General features: G+C 65.0%; 1 protein-coding gene across 1 annotated transcript in view; it reads right to left on the reverse strand.

The window, feature by feature from the left end:
* The window catches only part of COBL (cordon-bleu WH2 repeat protein), a gene marked incomplete at its 5' end in the record, with an annotated part of 42,812 nt that overhangs the window by 12,838 nt on the left and 12,735 nt on the right, over positions 1-17,239 (reverse strand). The window contains 4 exons of the mRNA XM_084897298.1: positions 5,000-5,170; positions 8,108-8,252; positions 10,217-10,399; positions 15,279-15,353. Of these exons, the coding sequence (XP_084753424.1) occupies positions 5,000-5,170; positions 8,108-8,252; positions 10,217-10,399; positions 15,279-15,353 (574 nt within the window). The remainder of the gene's footprint in view (positions 1-4,999; positions 5,171-8,107; positions 8,253-10,216; positions 10,400-15,278; positions 15,354-17,239) is intronic.

Consider the following 17,239-nt stretch of genomic DNA (forward strand, 5'->3'; position numbering starts at 1 on the left):
CTCCTGCACACTTGCCCCGACCGGCTGGGCTGGGGTCTGCAACCCAGGTGTGTGCCCTTGACTGGGAGTCGCACCAGGCCCTCGGGGCTGCAGGCCCACGCTCCGTCTGCAGAGCCGCACCAGGAAGCCTAGGCTGACCCACGTGGAGGCTCGCCGGCCCGACCGGCAGAGAGGAGTAGCAGCCGGTGTAAAAGCCCCCCTGGCTGCTCACCTGTGTCAGCGGCCGGTCTGGAGGCGCTGGGGCGGCACAGCCCCCGGCCTTTCCCTCCTCCTCCGCCCGGAGGCAGCTCTGCGGTCAGAGGGCAGCGTGGGCCCTCAGAGCACAGCCCCCGCCCCAGCCTCGCCTTCCCTGCTTGTGGGGAGAGGGCCTCGCCCTGAGCCTGGGCGGGGGCTCAGCAGCTGGGAGCACCCTCCCTCCTGGGGATGCTGGTCCCTGGCGGACGTCAGGGCTCCCCCTGGTGGACGGACGGAGCAGGGACAGCAGGGTCCCCAGGCAGCAGGGCCAGGCTCTGAGCTGCTTGCTAACAGGCTGAGCGGGAGGTGAGCGGGTGTGTGTGTGTGTGTGTGTGTGTGTGTGTACACCTGCGGACCTTTCCTCAGCCTCCCCCCAGCTGTGGGCGTCTCCGGTTTCCTGAGGAGGAGGAAGGAGGTGCAGAGCGTGCAGAGGCAGGTGACAGAGGAAGGTGGCGCTGTGGGGAGCCGGAGCCGGGGCTGGGGGCGCGGGTGATGCCGAGCCTCCTGGGGAAGCCGGGACCTTCGTCCTTGAAGTTTGCTTGTTGTCACTTCACCATGGCAACCACAGAGCAACCTGCTCTCAGTTCCCTCCTGCTCCGTGTGTGCTTGCTGGGAGATGGAGGAGGTAACACACCCACTCACACACAGGTGCACACGGACACACACACGTGAACACGGAGACCACGTGTGTACACAGAAGTACACCTCCCGGGCCGGCGTCCCTGTCACTTCTGTAACCTCCCGGGTGTGTGCTTCTCCCACCATCACGGCACGCGGTTGGTTGTATGAAGCTCTAGCTGTGCCAGTGCCAACCTGTGCGTCTTCATTATTAACTCGGTGTCCGCTGCGGGATTCCCACCGTCATCGCTGACGTTCTCACCACCATCGCCAGACGACAGTCCACGCATGAGAAAACACCTGTGCCTTTTCTTAGTGTGAGCAGTGGCATTAAAAAGGTGTACACACACACAAACACACACACACACACACACACACACACATATGTCAGCCCTGGCCAGTGTTGCTCAGTGGTTAGCGCGTCGGCCTGCAGACTGAAGGTTTGATTCCAGTCAAGACACGTGCCTCAGTTGCAGGCTCCACTCCATTTCGGACTCAGGTCCTGGCACGTGCAAGAGGTGACCAATCAGTGTGTTTCTCTCATATTGATGTCTCTCTGTCTCCCTCTCTCTTCCACTCAATGAAATCAATGGGAAACATCTTGGGGTGAGATTAAATTATATAGACTATGTATATATACACTGAGCGGTCAGATTATGATGATCTCTGAACGCATAGTAATCTGGCCACTCAGAGTGTGTGTGTGTGTGTGTGTGTGTGTGTGTGTGTGTATGAAATCAGCGGCTCGGTGCATGAATTCATGCATGGATGAAGGTCCGGCCAGCCTGGCCAGGGGGAGGGGACATGGGTGGTTGGCCGGCCTGCCTGCTGGTCGAACTCCTGGTCGAGGGGACAGTTTGCGTATTAGCCTTTTATTTTATCAGGAGGACAGACGCTGAGTGGCCAGGCTACTGTGTGTTCAGAGAGCATCATGCTCTGGCCTCTCTGTGCACAGGAGAGAAGCACGCAGGCTCCTCTGATCCTGAGGCCTTTGCACGGACACAGGTGATCTGAGCCAGCACAGCGCCATCCTCAGCCTGAGCGGCCACAGCGAGGCTCCCGCCCGGCCGCCTCGGGCCGAGGGGCCGCCCTCTCCCCGGGCGCAGGGGTTTCCCGGCCGAGAGGGCGGGACAGCAGCCTCCGCCGGGACCTCCTCCCCCTGGGACGCGCCTGCGGACCGGCCCCTGTCAGACGGGGCGCCCGGAGGAACCCAGGCCGGCCACGCGCTGTCCATGCTGGCGCCCGACGCTGGCACCGGCCGCCCATCAGCCCTCCGTCGGGGGACGAGGCTCGATGCGCAGTGGACGAGAAGGACCCCTCCTCCCTCTCTCTCCGGGAACGGCTGCACGGAGACGGAGGCTCACGGGGAGCCCGGGCGCACCGCAGACACGGCCGGCGTGTGCGGGACACACAGGCACAGCCAGGAGCGGGTTCCCACAGCATTTATGGGGGGGGGAGTGGCTTTCCCTCACCGGCCGCTTTGTGGGCACAATCTGGTTTCAGGGAAAACCGGGGAGACATTCTGCAACCGAGGAGCGAACGAGAGAGAGAGAGAGAGAGAGAGAGAGAGAGAGAGAGAGACACGGACGAGTCAGAACTGAAGGAAAACAGGCTCTCGCAGAAACAGGTGCAGCTCAGCGAGGGGCCAGGCAGCAGCCACCACCGCCACCGCCACCGAGGATGGACACTCAGGCCGTGGCCTCCACTGGGCAGCAGCAGGCCACGCCCGGCCTGATGCGTGCCAGTTCCGCAGGAAGTGAGTCCCGCAGGAGGCGAGGCCCGCAGGAAGTAAGCCTGGCCCCGCCCGGCCGCTCCGGGCACCGTGCGGGCAGACAGGAGGGCGCGGCGGCGCTCGGAGGGTCGTCAGAAGCGCTTGGTGTGGCTAGGGAATGACGCGCAGCAGTAAACTGTGGGGACAAACCAGAGTGTGCTTACACAGGGGTATGTCTGTGGTCATGCGTGTCCACACGTGTGTGCACATGCAGCCTCGGCCCGGGGCTCACAGCGCACACGGAGCCCCACGCCCATGGCTATGCCAGGCGCCTCCCCGGGCTGGTCTGCGGCAGGGCTAACGGGCGGCATGGCAGACACCGGCCTGGCCGCCCGCCTCCTCCGGGCTGTGGGCAGTGTCTGCACTCAGAGGGACGCAGGCCCTGCTGGCCGGGCAGAGCCGCGGGCTGTCACGTGCCCCTTTCCACGGTATAAATGCTCCCTCCTGTTCACCCCCACCGCCAGCGCCGGGGGGGGGGGGTGCTGCGGGGCTGGTGAGGGCGCGGCGGGACCCCATGTTCTCTATATGATGAGCCTTGTGGACTCGACTCAGGGAAATCAGCCCGGAGGACGCTGTGCCTGAGGTCGGATTAATAAAACAAAGCCAGCGGGGCGCCGTGCGGCTCCGTGTGCGCGGGTGTGTGACCCCGGGCTTCTCGTGCGGGTAACTGAGGACTGGTTAGCAGCCTAACGTAACCAGCCCGAGCTGTGGTGCTCCATGCTCCTGAGGCCACAGCGAAGAGCAGAGAGCACGCCGGTTAGAGCCGTGAGAGACACCGGTGCGCGTGCATTGGTGTCACGTGCCCACGCGCTGCCGTGGACGCCGCCGTGGACGTGGCCACGTGGCGGGTTAATGGGGAAGCTTATTAGTAAGAAAGGACAGGCTGCAGAGCCAGGAGCAGGGACCACTGTCCCGCGGTCCCACAGTCACGCTCACACACGCCACCAGAGACCCGCTCACGGCGCCCGCAGCGCCACGGCCGAGTCACGGACCTTCGCGCCCCCCCACCCCTGCATACGTGTCTGCCACCTCGATGCCCCCGCGGCCGGCCACGGCCTCCGGGGAGAAGGCACCGCCGATCGGGCCGGGAGCTCGGTCTGCGTCCGATGACGGCGGAGCACACGCCCTGACGCCTGGCCACACGGTGGCCACGCGTGAACAAACGGGGAGCTCCCTCGGGGGAGAGCAAGCCGCTCCGACCGCAGGGCCGGGCTTCTAAACGACAGCAGCTCCACAGAGGACAGACGGTCAGACCAAGCCCACCAGCCTCCCAGTCCCGAGGTGATCGGCAGCCAGGCCCACGCCCGCCAGCGTGGCACAGGGACTGGGCGTTGGCCGGAACCAGGAGGTCAGGGTTCAGTCCCGGCCAGGGCCCACGCCTGGGCTGTGGCTCCGTCCCCGGTGGGCGCGGGCGGGAGGTGGCCGGTCCGTGATCCCCTCCCGTCAGGGATGTTCCCGTCCCGCCCTCCCTGTCCTCCCTGACATCCACAGACACGCCTGGAGCGAAGGAGGCAGCCTCTGGCCAGCACGGCGAGGCCCCTCCGCCTGCGGCCCACAGCTCCTCTGTCCGCGAGGCGGCCGGGGCCCGGAGGAGGCCGGGCCTGCACCCCACCCGCCGGCGGGGGCCAGCGGGGCTCAGCACGGCCCAGAGAGCCCGGCCGGGCCCCGCCGCTCCGCTGGACAAGGCGCAGCCCACTGAGCCCTCCGCTCGGTGCGGCCGGACGCAGCTCCAGCACTGCTCCTCCCGGGCCTCCGGCTCCCATCCACAGAGCGACAGGCGGTGCCACGGCCCTGGGTCTGGTTCCCTGGCCCCCCGAGCGCTGGCCACAGCCCCGGGCACTCGCCAGTGCCCGAGGGAGCCCCGCCAGCCCAGTGTGAGGGGCGGTGCTGGGCGGAGCTGGGGGCGCTGGGGCTGAACTGGGCCGTGCTGGGCGGTGCTGGGCGGAGCTGGGGCTGCCATGGCTCACCGTCTGAGGTCGGTCCTAATTCGAGGAGTGTTAGCTCCTGGCTGACCGTCCCCACCCACGGGCACTCGCTGGCTGAAGCTAACGCCCCCTGGTGGTGAGCGGGGAAATCACGGGGCAGGGCACTTGTGGGCACTGGGACCCACTGCCTGGAGCGCTGGGAGGAGAGGAGAGGAGAGGAGAGCAGAGGAGAGGACAGGAGAGCAGAGGAGAGGAGAGGAGAGGAAAGCAGAGGAGAGGAGAGCAGAGGAGAGGAGAGCAGAGCAGAGGAGAGGAGAGGAGAGGAGAAGAGGGGAGGGGAGAGGAGAGGAGAGGAGAGCAGAGGCGCGGACGCCAGACAGAGGAGCAGCGGAGGCCGGAGAGCCGCACCAGCACCGAGGGGGCCGCCGGCACGGGCACGGAGGGCACGTACGTGTGGGCCTCGGGTCCGCGGCCTCGGGAGCAGCGCCTTCCCCGGGGGAGCCGAGGGGCTCGGGCCCGTCCGTGTCGGGAGGAGGGTAGGGCGGGGGCGGGGGCAGCACTAGCTGGGGAGGCCCCCGGGCCGTGCCTCGGGGCGGCTTTTGTGGCACCTGCCGTCCGCCACCTACACGGGATCAAGGAGGTTATTCAAGGCACAGGCTCCCAGCCGGCCAACAGGGGGCGCTGTGCCACCACCACCCTCACGGCACCCACCCGCCTCACCACGTCCAACCACCCCCTCACCATATCCACCCCTCCATCAAACCCAACCTCTCCCCCCACCACATCCAACCTCACCCCCACCACATCCAGCCACTCTCCTCACCACACCCAACGCCCCCTCACCACATCCAACCTCTCCCCCCACCAAATCTAACCTCACCCTCACCATACCCAACCACCACCTTCACCACACCCAACCCCTCCCCTCACCGCATCCAACCACCCCCTCACCACACCCAACCCCTCCCCTCACCGCATCCAACCACCCCCTCACCACACCCAACCCCTCCCCTCACCGCATCCAACCACCCCCTCACCACACCCAACCCCTCCCCTCACCGCATCCAACCACCCCCTCACCACACCCAACCCCTCCCCTCACCACACCCAACCCCTCCCCTCACCCCATCCAACCACCCCCTCACCCCATCCAACCACCCCCTCACCGCATCCAACCACCCCCTCACCACACCCAACCCCTCCCCTCACCACACCCAACCCCTCCCCTCACCCCATCCAACCACCCCCTCACCCCATCCAACCACCCCCTCACCGCATCCAACCACCCCCTCACCACACCCAACCCCTCCCCTCACCCCATCCAACCACCCCCTCACCGCATCCACCCCCCATCAAACACAACCTCTCTCCCCACCACATCCAGCCTCTCTCCCCACCACGTCCACCCACTCCCCTCACCACGTCCACCCACTCCCCTCACCACGTCCACCCACTCCCCTCACCACGTCCAACCACAACCAGCACCACATGTAACCTCAGTTGACACCAATCCAGTCTCACTCAGCACCAAACCCAATCACACCCAGAACTGAATCCGACTTCCCTCAGCACCAAAGGCAACTACATCCAGAACCAAATGCAACCACCCCCTCTGCAGTGTAACCACACCCTGCCCCAGGGTTCAGCCCCTCCGGCACCAAAGCCAGCCACCTCGGGCACCACCCCTCCCGCCGGCTCGGACACCGCAGGCCAGGGCACTGCCGCCGGCCGGCGGGAGGCCCCCGTGTGACCGTCCTAAGGGCCCTGGCGTCTCCGCCGAGCTCCGAGGACCTGTGTCACTCCGCAGCCTCTCCAGGCCCCTCCCCGCCTCACGCCACGCGCCTAAGCCACGTGCACCGCCACGGCGCCACCGCCTCGGGCATCACAGCGGCCCCGTTCGCTGTTCATACCCCGGGAGCCGCCCCACGTTCCCAGGAGCACGGCTTCCTCTGCCCAGGCCGTGGCTCCCGTCCGTGGCTCGGCGTAATGCCCGCAGGAACGCCCCGGGCCCCCCGCCCGCCTCATCGCTCTCTCCAAACGCTTCCTCCAGGCTTCGGGGTCAGACTCCTCCTGCTCTGGGTCCGGTTATTAGAAAAATTAAACGTCCGTCTGTGCCGAGACACGCCAGGGACGCTCTGGCGGCCGACCTTGGGCTGGAGATGGACCCCGTCTCTCCCGTCCCTCCCCCAGCACAGTGCACGCTCTCCCTTCGGCCGGCGTGGCTCCGGGCTGAGCGTCCACCTGTGAACCAGGAGGCCAGGGTTCGATGCCCAGCCAGGACACAGGCCCGGGTTGTGGGTGGATTCCCGGGGGGGGGGGGCTTGCAGGAGGCAGCGGATCCACGATTCTCTCTCATCATGGGTGTTTCTCTCTCTCCCTCTCCCTTCCCCTCTGACATCGGTGAAAACCTATTTAAAACAGAGAACTAACCCTGAGGCTGCCGACCCCGTTAGGAGGTGGGGGGGCGGGGAAGGGGGGACGGGGCAGGGGGGCGTGGGGGGGCGGGAGAGGAGGCGGTGGTTGCTTTGGGGGGCCCTGAGCAGGCCTCACTAAGCGGACAGTGGCTCCTTTGGGAGGGGGATGAGCGGACGGGAGACACCGGCTCGGCTCCTTCGGGGAGCGGTTCCCAGGCCGACGGGCCCGGCGCTGACAGAGGGGCATTCACGGGGCCCTGACCCAGCGCCAGGGCCTCGCGCCCGCCCGCACGCCCACAATGGCCACTTGTCCCGGGAGCCCGCTCCCCGCGGTCAAAGGCAAATTGTGGGCGGCCGGGCGAGGCGGCACCGCGGGCCACCTGACAGCCTCTCGGGCTCCTGCACCTGCAGCCCGGCCGGCCCTGCTCCCCGCGCCCCTCCCTCTGCCCGCACGCCCGGAATGCCAACGCGGCGGGCGGCGTGGGAATGAGCGCCCCGGCTGCCTGCCAGCCCGCTCTCTCCGCGTCCGGCTCACACGGGCGGGACAGGCCCCCACAGAGGCCCCACCCGTCCTCTGGGCCCATGTCCTCCATGGCAGGCTCTGCACTGCGCGTGGGAGGGCGTGTCACGCGAGGCGGTTAGAAATGACCGAGCTGCTGTCACCGAGACCCGACTCCTCAGCACCCAGCCCGCAGGGCACCGAGAACACGCCTCTGTCCTCAAACACGGCTGCACACATAGCCCGCTTCCACTGTCACCGCGTCCTCAGCCATCCTCGCCGTCCCGCCTTCCACAGGCCACACCACGCCTGCAGCACAACCACGCCTGCAGCACACGTCATACCTGCAGCACACGCCACACCTGTTAGCTACACACACCATGCCTGCAGAACAGGCCATGCCTGCAGCACACACCATGCCTGCAGCACACACCATGCCTGCAGCACACGCCACGTCTGCAGCACACGCCACGTCTGCAGCACAGGCCACGCCTGCAGCACACGCCTGTTAGCTGCACACACGTGCCCGTTCCACTCTTTATTGCGGCATCCTCGTTGGCGCTCCTGTCCCGTGTCAGGGCCGTGAGGGCCGCTGCGGCCAGGCACCGGTGCGGGTGCAGCACGGCCAGCGCACGCGGTCACTCACCCATCGTGCTCTTCCTGTTCTCCTCGCGGTCCTCCGCGCGGTCCTCCTCAGGGTCCCTCGTGCGCAGGGGCACCTGGGGGCTGGGCGGGGGCGCGGGCGCCCGCCTCTTCTTCCTCTGCAGGTCCGACTGGGAGCCCAGCGACATCTGGGAGCACAGGACACGCCGTGTCGGCGGCTCTGGCCCCGGTGGGTGCCGGCCTGGGGACACGGTGGCCCCGGGGCGCCCAGGGAAGCTCAGACCCCCGGACACCTGCGAGCTCTGGGGTGCTCCTCTCTGAGGGCTCCTGGCAGCGGGAGACGGCACCCTCCCGGCCTGACTCCGCCTTGGGGAGCTGCGGGGACGGGGGATCCGCGGCGGAGCACAGGGCGGCACTCCTCAATTTCAAATTTCATTTTACTTTTTATCAAAAACATTTTTATTGATATCAGAGAGGAAGGGAGAGGGAGAGATACAGAAACATCAAGGATGAGAGAGAATCATCAATCAGCTGCCTCCTGCATGCCCCCCACTGGGATTGAGCCCGCAACTCGGGCCTGTGCCCTGACCGGGCATGGAACTGTGACCTCCTGGTTGGTTGACACTCAACTGCAGAGCCACACCAGCCGGGCCAAGGTCAAATTTTAAAAATCATATAAGCCAAAGGAAGAAAAACCCTCTTCATTAACACTCAGTTTAACTACCAACAGTTGGCATACATTTTCCTGGTCTTTAGTTTTTATTTTAAAAAAAATCATATTTTTTCGCTGAAACTGGTTTGGCTCAGAGCGTCAGTCTGCGGACTGAAGGGTCCTGGGTTCGATTCCGGTCAAGGGCATGTACCTTGGTTTCGGAAACATCCCCAGTAGGGGGCGTGCAGGAGGCAGCTGATCGATGATTCTCTCTCATCGATGTTTCATCAGACACACGCACTCACACTTCCACCGCCAGCCCCCAATCTTTTAAAAACTGCAGCATGAGGTTTAAATCCACGGCTCAGTTGTGCGTGGACTAGTGCCCGGTGCACGGGTTCATGCACACTGAAAGGAAGTTCATCAGAGGGTGGCAGGTGGGAGGGGCTGGGCCGGATGGGCTGGACCCACCCTGAGCCAACCTCCCGCGGCCCTCCCTGGCCGGCCGCCCTGGGGGGGGGGGCGTGGCTCGAAGGGCATCTGCGGAGTGAAGGATCCAGAGTGTGAGAGGGCACTCTGCAAAGCTGCGGCCGTACTGGCTGTGGAACACAAATGCCAAGTTTGCAGGAACCAGACTCAGGGCTGACAGCGCCCCATCACCACCACGGCCGGAGGTGGAATCGCGCAGGCCCGCCAGGAAGCAGGTCCTCCTCTCTGGTTCGGGCTGGGTCACCCGAGAACCACCGCTGCCTAGTCACTGCCGCTCAGCAGCTCCTGCATTGAGCACCTGTCCCCTGGTGGTCAGTGCACGTCATAGCGACTGGTCAGACGGGTGGAGGGGCACGTAGCATGTTAGCCTTTTATATATATAGATACTGTATATAGACCGTTGCAACAGATTATCATTATGCAAACAAGCTGTCGTCAGCAGGGATTCTCTGCAGCCAGGATGCATAGTGTCTGCTGCCTACATTTTCTCCCTAAATTTGTTTTGTTTTCTCTGACCTTGATAACTGATTCGTTTTCTAACTGAATTTCCTGGAAATTCCTTCGGCTCCACTCAGTTTTTTTTTTACAATCCGCACCTGAGGATGTGTTCCTGGCGGCTGACAGGGGTGGATGGGGAGAACCGTGAAAAGCCCGGGCTGTGAGGAGCACAGGGGAGGGGACTGACCCACGCTCCCCCGGGCCCGTCACAGCCGGCAGCGACGAACGGGCAGAGCCGCCGGGCCGGGCGAGGACCGGCTGTTTGAACAGCGAAGCCGCTCCAGCCGCCCAGTGCAGAGGCAGCGAGCGATCCCGGTCCCCGCTCAGCCCGGGCTCGGAAAGGTCAGGGCCGGGAGGGCGGAGAGCGGAGGCGGCGAATCCCTCCCTCCGGTGCAGGGGGACGGGGGACGGCACCCCCGGGGACGGGAAACCACGGACAGCCGCCATTTCCCGCTCCCCAACCCGCACACAGCCTCAGACGCCCCTGACGTCCCGGACCATGTAGACACCCACCTTCTCCGCCGCCCTGTCCTGCGCGGGCGGTCCGGCCCCGGGCAGGGCCGGAGGGGGCGGCGCCCGGCGCTTCTTCACGTCGGACCTGGCGGACACCCCCGAGATGTTGCTCAGCGACAGGGACGTGCCCAGCGTGAGGGAGCGGGAGGTCACCGACGGGGAGTTTGGCGTCGTCAGGGAGCCCTGCGGGGACAGACAGACGGACACCCCTCAGCTCGGAGGGCCTGCTCCCCCCGAGCTCCGACCGCGAGCCCTGCCCACTCGCCGCCTCCGTGACCTGCTCACGCCATTTGCTCTGAACACTGGAGACCACGCGGCCACGGGAGGCCACGCTCCCAGCACACGCAGCGAGGGCGTCGCCGAGGACATGGGCTCAGAGCCCCCCCGATGCCCGCAGGGTCCAGCAGGACGTCCCCGTGTGCAGCCCCGAGGCCGGCCGGCCTTCACCATGTCAGCGCTCTGCTCTGTGCTAACCTCCGAGCTGGCCTCCCCGCGTGCTGTCCGGTGCTGCCCGGCCACGCTGCACCCCCCGCTGCTGTCCCGAGGTGGGTCCGTGTGCCCCCAAAGGCTCCGGCTCCCGGGGTCGCCGCTCCCAAGACTTTAGCGGGAGGCGCCCCGGGGCCTGTGCCGAAGGAGCCGTTCACCGGTGCCGCTGCGCTGTACGCACCGCCCCGCCTGTCCTGGGGCAGCACACGCCCCCCTCGCCGCGGCCACAAGGCCCTTGTCGCCCAGATGGAGGGTCACGTGTTGAGAAACTGAAAGTCAGTCGTCTGTGGGCTAATTCTGGGGAACCACCAGCAGCCACACAGGGTGCACTTTTACATAAAAATGTGTTTTTACTGAACTGGGGGGGGGGGGGGGGAGGGAGAGACAGGAACACCCATGAGAGAGAACCATGGACCCGCTGCCTCCTGCACGCCCCCCACTGGGGATGGAGCCCACAACCCAGCCTGTGCCCTGACCGGGAATCGAACCCTGACCTCCCGGTTCCTAGGTGGACGCTCACCCACGGAGCCAGGCCGGCTGGGGCCCTGGTTGGGGCCTGATTCCCTGACATCTCTGTGGTGTCTTTGTCAGGACCCCGCCCTGCATGGAGAGGGCTTTGGGGCAGGGCCTCCTCGGACTCCCGCCCGGAGAGAAGGGGGAGCGGGCTGGGCATGCACCCCTCAGGGGGGCCGGGAGCGCGTCGCCCGGCAGACGGACAGATGGGCTGCCCCAAACCGGGAAGGGGCACGGCCCTTAGGAAAACCGGGCCCACGCCGTGCGGAGCGGATGGCCGGGGACACGAGGCTGCGGGAAGGCGGCTCTGAGCTGACCGCGTTGGCGGGAGTCACGCGGACCCTGCCCCGAAGTCAAAGGCATCGGCTCTCTGAACTCCACTTGTTTCCCACGTTCGAATAGGAGACACTTGGAAAGGCACCAGCTACACTGAAAAAACCTCGCCTACCGAAACCGCCGTGGCTCAGTGGCTAGAGCATTGGTCTGCGGACTGAAAGGTCCCGGGTTCGATTCCGGTCAAGGGCATGTACCTTGGTTGCGGGCACGTCCCCAGTGGGGGGTGTGCAAGAGGCAGCTGGTCAATGTTTCTCTCTTATTGATGTTTCTAGCTCTCTGTCCCCTCTCTTCCTCTCTGTAAAAAAACAATAAAATATATATTTTAAAAAAATAAAAAATAAATAAAAATAAAGATAAAAAAATCTCGCCCAAGTGGGTTTGTGACGAAAGCTGGTTCTGCATCCCAGGCGGGTGGCTGGGCCCTGGACAAACTGCAGACAGGGGTGGGAGGTTCCCAGGCCAGGAGACACTGCCCCCATGTGGCCGAACTGGCTCAACACACCTGCTTCTGGAGCATCCGCTTGGGACTGGATTCTTTTTATTTAAAAAAAAAAATTTTTTTTAAATTGTTGCAATGTTACAGATGTCTCCATTTCCTCTCCTCCCCGCCCCCCAGCCCAGCCCCACGCCGGGCCCTCCCACACGGTGTCTGCATCCCGGGCCAGGCTTCCGTGTTCCTCAGCCAGGCTCCTCCTGGGACGGGATTCTTTACCAGCAAACCGCACAGAAGCACAGGGTCCTGACAAGCAGGGGGGGGGGGGGGGGCAGCTGAAATGATGGGATTGGCTTTATGGCTGAGTCTTGTTGCTTTTTAAAATATATTTTCATTGACGGCAGAGAGGAAGGGAGAGGGAGAGAGAAGCATCAATGATGAGTCATTGATTGGCTACCTCCTGCACACCTCCTACTGGGGATTTGCCCTCAACCAAGGTACATGCCCTTGACTGGAATCGAACCTGGGACCTTTCAGTCCGCAAGCCGATGCTCTATCCACTGAGCCACACAGGTTTTGGCTGCAGCTTAGTTTTTAATAACTTTCCCCCGAAGCATCCCTTTATGGCAGGTGTCCCCATCCATACAGGCGGGGCTGGCCTCTGCCCGGCTCCCTCGGGGCCAGCCCGGGGCGGGCACACGTCGGCCTGGGTCGGGCCTGGTTCATGATCAGAATTTGGAAACCGGTTCAGAACGGTGAGACGTGGCGGCCGTGATGACAATACCTCCATCGTCACCGGCTTCACGCACGGGGCAGACGGGAAAAGCCCCACCTCCGGCGTCGCAGGAGGCTCACGCTGCCCGCGGTAGAGGCTCACACTCACGGAATGCGGCTTTCTCATTTACCTTCGCTCCGAGAGCCTTTCACTATTTTATTTTTATGACGAATCGTGTTTACTGGCCAGGAGAACCACGTCCGGGGACAGTTTGCGTCCGTCGGAAGCACATTAACTATGTCATTTATTCCTTTTCCTTCTGATCGGGTTTATGGGGTGGTGGTCAACCAAAGCTCACACCTCTCCCCGCCTCTCCCGCACACCCCTGTGCACGGTGTGTGTGTGAGTGTGTGTGCTCACCGCCCGAGTCTCACATCCACACCCTCTGGATCAGTCGTGCGGATAGAATTTGGCTTTTTAAAACCAAGGCCAGCCCTGACCGGTGTTGCTCAGTGGATAGAGTGCTGGCCTGTGGAGTGAAAGGTCCCAGGTTCGATTCCGGTCAAGGGCATGATCTTGGTTGCGGGCACATCCCCGGTAGAGGGTGTGCAAGAGGCAGCTGATGGATGTTTCTCTCTCCTCGATGTTTCCTAACTCTCTATCCCTCTCCCTTCCTCTCTGTAAAAAATCAATAAAACATATTTTTTAAAAAATAAATAAAACCAGGCCAGAGGCCCGCAGCGGGCAGAGGTCACCCACTCGGAGCAGAGGGCCTGCACCCCACACAGGGACTTCACTCCGTCCGCCTGGCCCTGAGGGGAGTGGCCGCCAGGTCCTGTGTCTGAGGATGGCCACGGCCATGGCCACGGCCACAGCCATGCTGGGCCGGGGAATACATTCCCCGTAAATCAGACGGGCTGACCACCCCCTGGCACCGGGAAAACACGGTGTCCAGCTGGGGTGACATGTAAAATAAGCGTGTTGGTAAAACCACTGCGTCTGCAGAAGTGAATGGAGACTGACCACGTTTCCATGCCCTCAAACCGAGGTGGCGGCGTGGGGCTGGGAAGTGGGAGACGGAGAGCGGCCGGGCCCTGGCGCCGGGAGACCGGCCAGCGCGGCTTCCCTCCAGCTCCGAGCCAGCCGCTCCGGGGGGTCAGCCCCCCTGCACGTCGTGCGGCTCCCGACCCCGGCTCCCGACCCCCGGCTCCCGACCCCGGCTCCCGACCCCCGGCTCCCGACCGCCCCCCCCCCCCCGGCTCCCGACCCCCGGCTCCTGACCCCGGCTCCCGACCCCCGGCTCCCGACCCCCGGCTCCTGACCCCCCCCCCCCCCGGCTCCCAACCCCCGGCTCCCAACCTCCGGCTCCGACCCCGGCTCCTGACCCCGGCTCCTGAGGATGGAAAAGGCCCGATTGGCCGGGCCCGGGAGAGGGCAGAGAGGGCTGTTGTGCCGGGCGGGGGGGATGGGGAGAGGGGAGCGGGGCGTGGCCAGCTCTCGGATGGCCCCAGCCTCACCCTCAGTCTCAGGGCTGCTTCCCCACGAGAACAGGGAGAAAGTCCCTCCTGAGACCGCCTGGTCCCACCAACCGACGGCCTCTTCCTGCCCAGGGCCCGGGCGGCCTTTGTAACATCGCTCGGGCCTCACAAACCGTCATGTGCAGGTCAGCCGCGCTCTGCGCCAGACACCTAATTACACCGCCGCCTCGGCAGGCCAGACCGATGGCCGCAGGGCCCCACCCGGCCCCACCCGCTGTGAACCAACGTCACCCCAATAGGTCTCATTTTTAAACGGAAGGGGCCCCGAGTCCACGCGGAAGCCTTTCTATCCGTCAGCGGACTCGCCTCTCCGGGGAACGGGGCGCCTGAAGAAAGGCCCCTCCCCAGTGAGGAGGGCTTTTCCGGAAAGCCGCCTCCCGGCCGCCGCCCGGCCAGCGGGACGGCCCGCACCCCGTCTGTGACCACAGCGGAGCTCACCCACAGCCCGCCTCCGACCGGAGCCTCGTGGGCCTTACGAACCCGACTCAGACCCCAGGCCTCAGAGCGCACTGCACTGTGCGATGGCAGAACCCAGGCGTGAGAGCACGCCGGGAGAGGGAGCGTGGCACGGCCGGCACGGACATGTGGAACCACGGAGAGCAACAACGCAGGGGTCTCTCTGCTGCAGGAGAGCTCGCCGTGGCCGGTTCTGAGCAGTGACAGTGAGCGTCAGACTCCTCTCAGACCCATTTGAGGTCCGCGCGTATAAGGCTGTGAGCTCTTCCCTGCCCGGTGTTTGCAGTGAAGAACCTTTTTATCTGCCAGCGGGGGAAGGGCTCGGGGAGGGTCTGAGGTGCTCTGAGGCGGAGTTCAGGGACAGGCCGATCCAGGTGGGGACAGGCCCCGTCTCCAAGCCGCCAGCCCCGCTCCTCCGGGAGGAGGCGGCCCCGGGGAGCACCACCTCGGCCACCGGAGCGCCAGCCGCCAGGAGACCGCAGGAAACTGCCGTCCCAGCTGCCTCTGGGCCGGACCCAGAGCCCAGCGCAGCCCGCGCTTCCGCCGCCCCCGCCTGCGATGTCACCCCCGGAGGCCAGCACTCACGTGGGAGCCCCTGCCCGGCGCCAGCTTCCCCGAGTCCTCGTCACTGTCCGCCCCCGACGGCCGGCCCGGCTCCACCTGCACAGAAGCACAGCCACGTCATGGCATCCCGGGGAAATGGTGCTCCCGCCGGCGCCCTCCTCAGCACACGCCAGGCACAGCCCAGGCACACGCCAGGCACACGCCAGGCACAGGCCAGGCACAGCCCAGGCACAGGCCAGGCACAGCCCAGGCACACGCCAGGCACACGCCAGGCACAGGCCAGGCACAGCCCAGGCACAGCCCAGGCACAGCCAGGACAGCCGCACTCCTGGGCGCTGCCTCTGCACCGACAGAGGCCCCCGCGCCTCCCCTCAGCCGAGCCTGAAAGCTGCCCTCGGGCTCGCTGCTCGGGACGCCGCGGTTTTGAAACCACAGCTCTCTATTGATTTTTTATTTTTTTAAATATATTTTTAAATTGATTTTAGAGAGGAAGGGAGAGAGAGATAGAAACAGCAATGATGAGAGAGAATCACGGATCAGCTGCTTCCTGCACACCCCTCACTGGACTGAAGGGGTCCTGGGTTCAATTCCGGACAAGGGCATGTGCCCAGGTTGCGGGCTTGATCCTCAGCAGAGGGCGTGCAGGAGGCAGCTGATCAATGATTGTCGCTCACATGGATGTTTCTATCTCCCTCGGAAATCAATAAAAGTATATTTTTAAAAAGCAGAAAAGAAAGGGAAAACGGCTTCTGGCCAGCCCGAGAGAGGAGAGGAGGACGGCGGCCGTGGCCCGGACAGCCTGTGCTGGCCGTGGCATTTGCACCGTCAGACTCCGCGCCCAGCAGACTCCGGGCTCAAACAGAAGCCTCTCCAGGGGTTCCCTGCCCTGTGGCAGCTCCTGCCCCGCTCAGCCTGGGATCGGCCGTGCATGCCCATTCCCCCTCCGAGCCCATGGCAGCCGGCCTGCGCCCCTCACCCCTCACCCTCACCCTCACCCCCCCTCACCCTCACCCTCACCCCTCACCCTCACCCTCACCCTCACCCTCACCCTCACCCTCACCCCTCCCTCACCCTCACCCCCTCACCCTCACCCTCACCCTCACCCTCACCCTCACCCCTCACCCTCACCCTCACCCTCACCCTCCCCTCACCCCTCACCCTCACCCTCCCTCACCCTCACCCTCACACCCTCACCCTCACCTCACCTCACCCTCACCCTCACCCCACCCTCACCCTCACCCTCACCCTCACCCTCACCCTCACCCCTCCCCTCACCCACTCACCCTCACCCTCACCCTCACCCTCACCCCTCCATCACCCTCACCCTCACCCTCACCCTCACCCCTCACCCCTCACCCCTCACCCTCACCCCTCACCCTCACCCTCACCCTCTCACCCTCACCCTCCTCACCCTCACCCTCACCCTCACCCTCACCCCTCACCCTCACCCTCACCCTCACCCTCACCCTCACCCCTCAGCCCTCACCCTCACCCTCAGCCCACCTCACCCTCACCCCTCACCCTCACCCCTCACCCCTCACCCCTCACCCTCACCCTCACCCCTCACCCCCCCTCAGCCCTCACCCTCACCCTCACCCTCACCCCTCAGCCCTCACCCTCACCCTCACCCCTCACCTCACCCTCACCCTCACCCTCACCCTCAGCCCTCACCCTCACCCCTCACCCTCACCTCGCCCTCACCCTCACCCCTCACCCCTCACCCTCACCCTCACCTCACCCTCACCCCCTCACCCTCGCCCTCACCCCTCGCCCTCACCCTCACCCCTCACCCCTCACCCCTCACCCCTCGCCCTCACCCTCACCCTCACCCTCACCCCTCACCCCTCACCCCTCACCCTCACCCTCACCCTCACCCCTCGCCCTCACCCCTCGCCCTCACCCCCCTCACCCCTCACCCCTCACCCCTCACCCCTCGCCCTCACCCTCACCCTCACCCTCACCCTCACCCTCACCCCTCACCC

Source organism: Pipistrellus hanaki (genome assembly GCF_964339955.1).
Source record: "Pipistrellus hanaki genome assembly, chromosome: 10".
Classification (NCBI taxonomy): domain Eukaryota; kingdom Metazoa; phylum Chordata; class Mammalia; order Chiroptera; family Vespertilionidae; genus Pipistrellus; species Pipistrellus hanaki.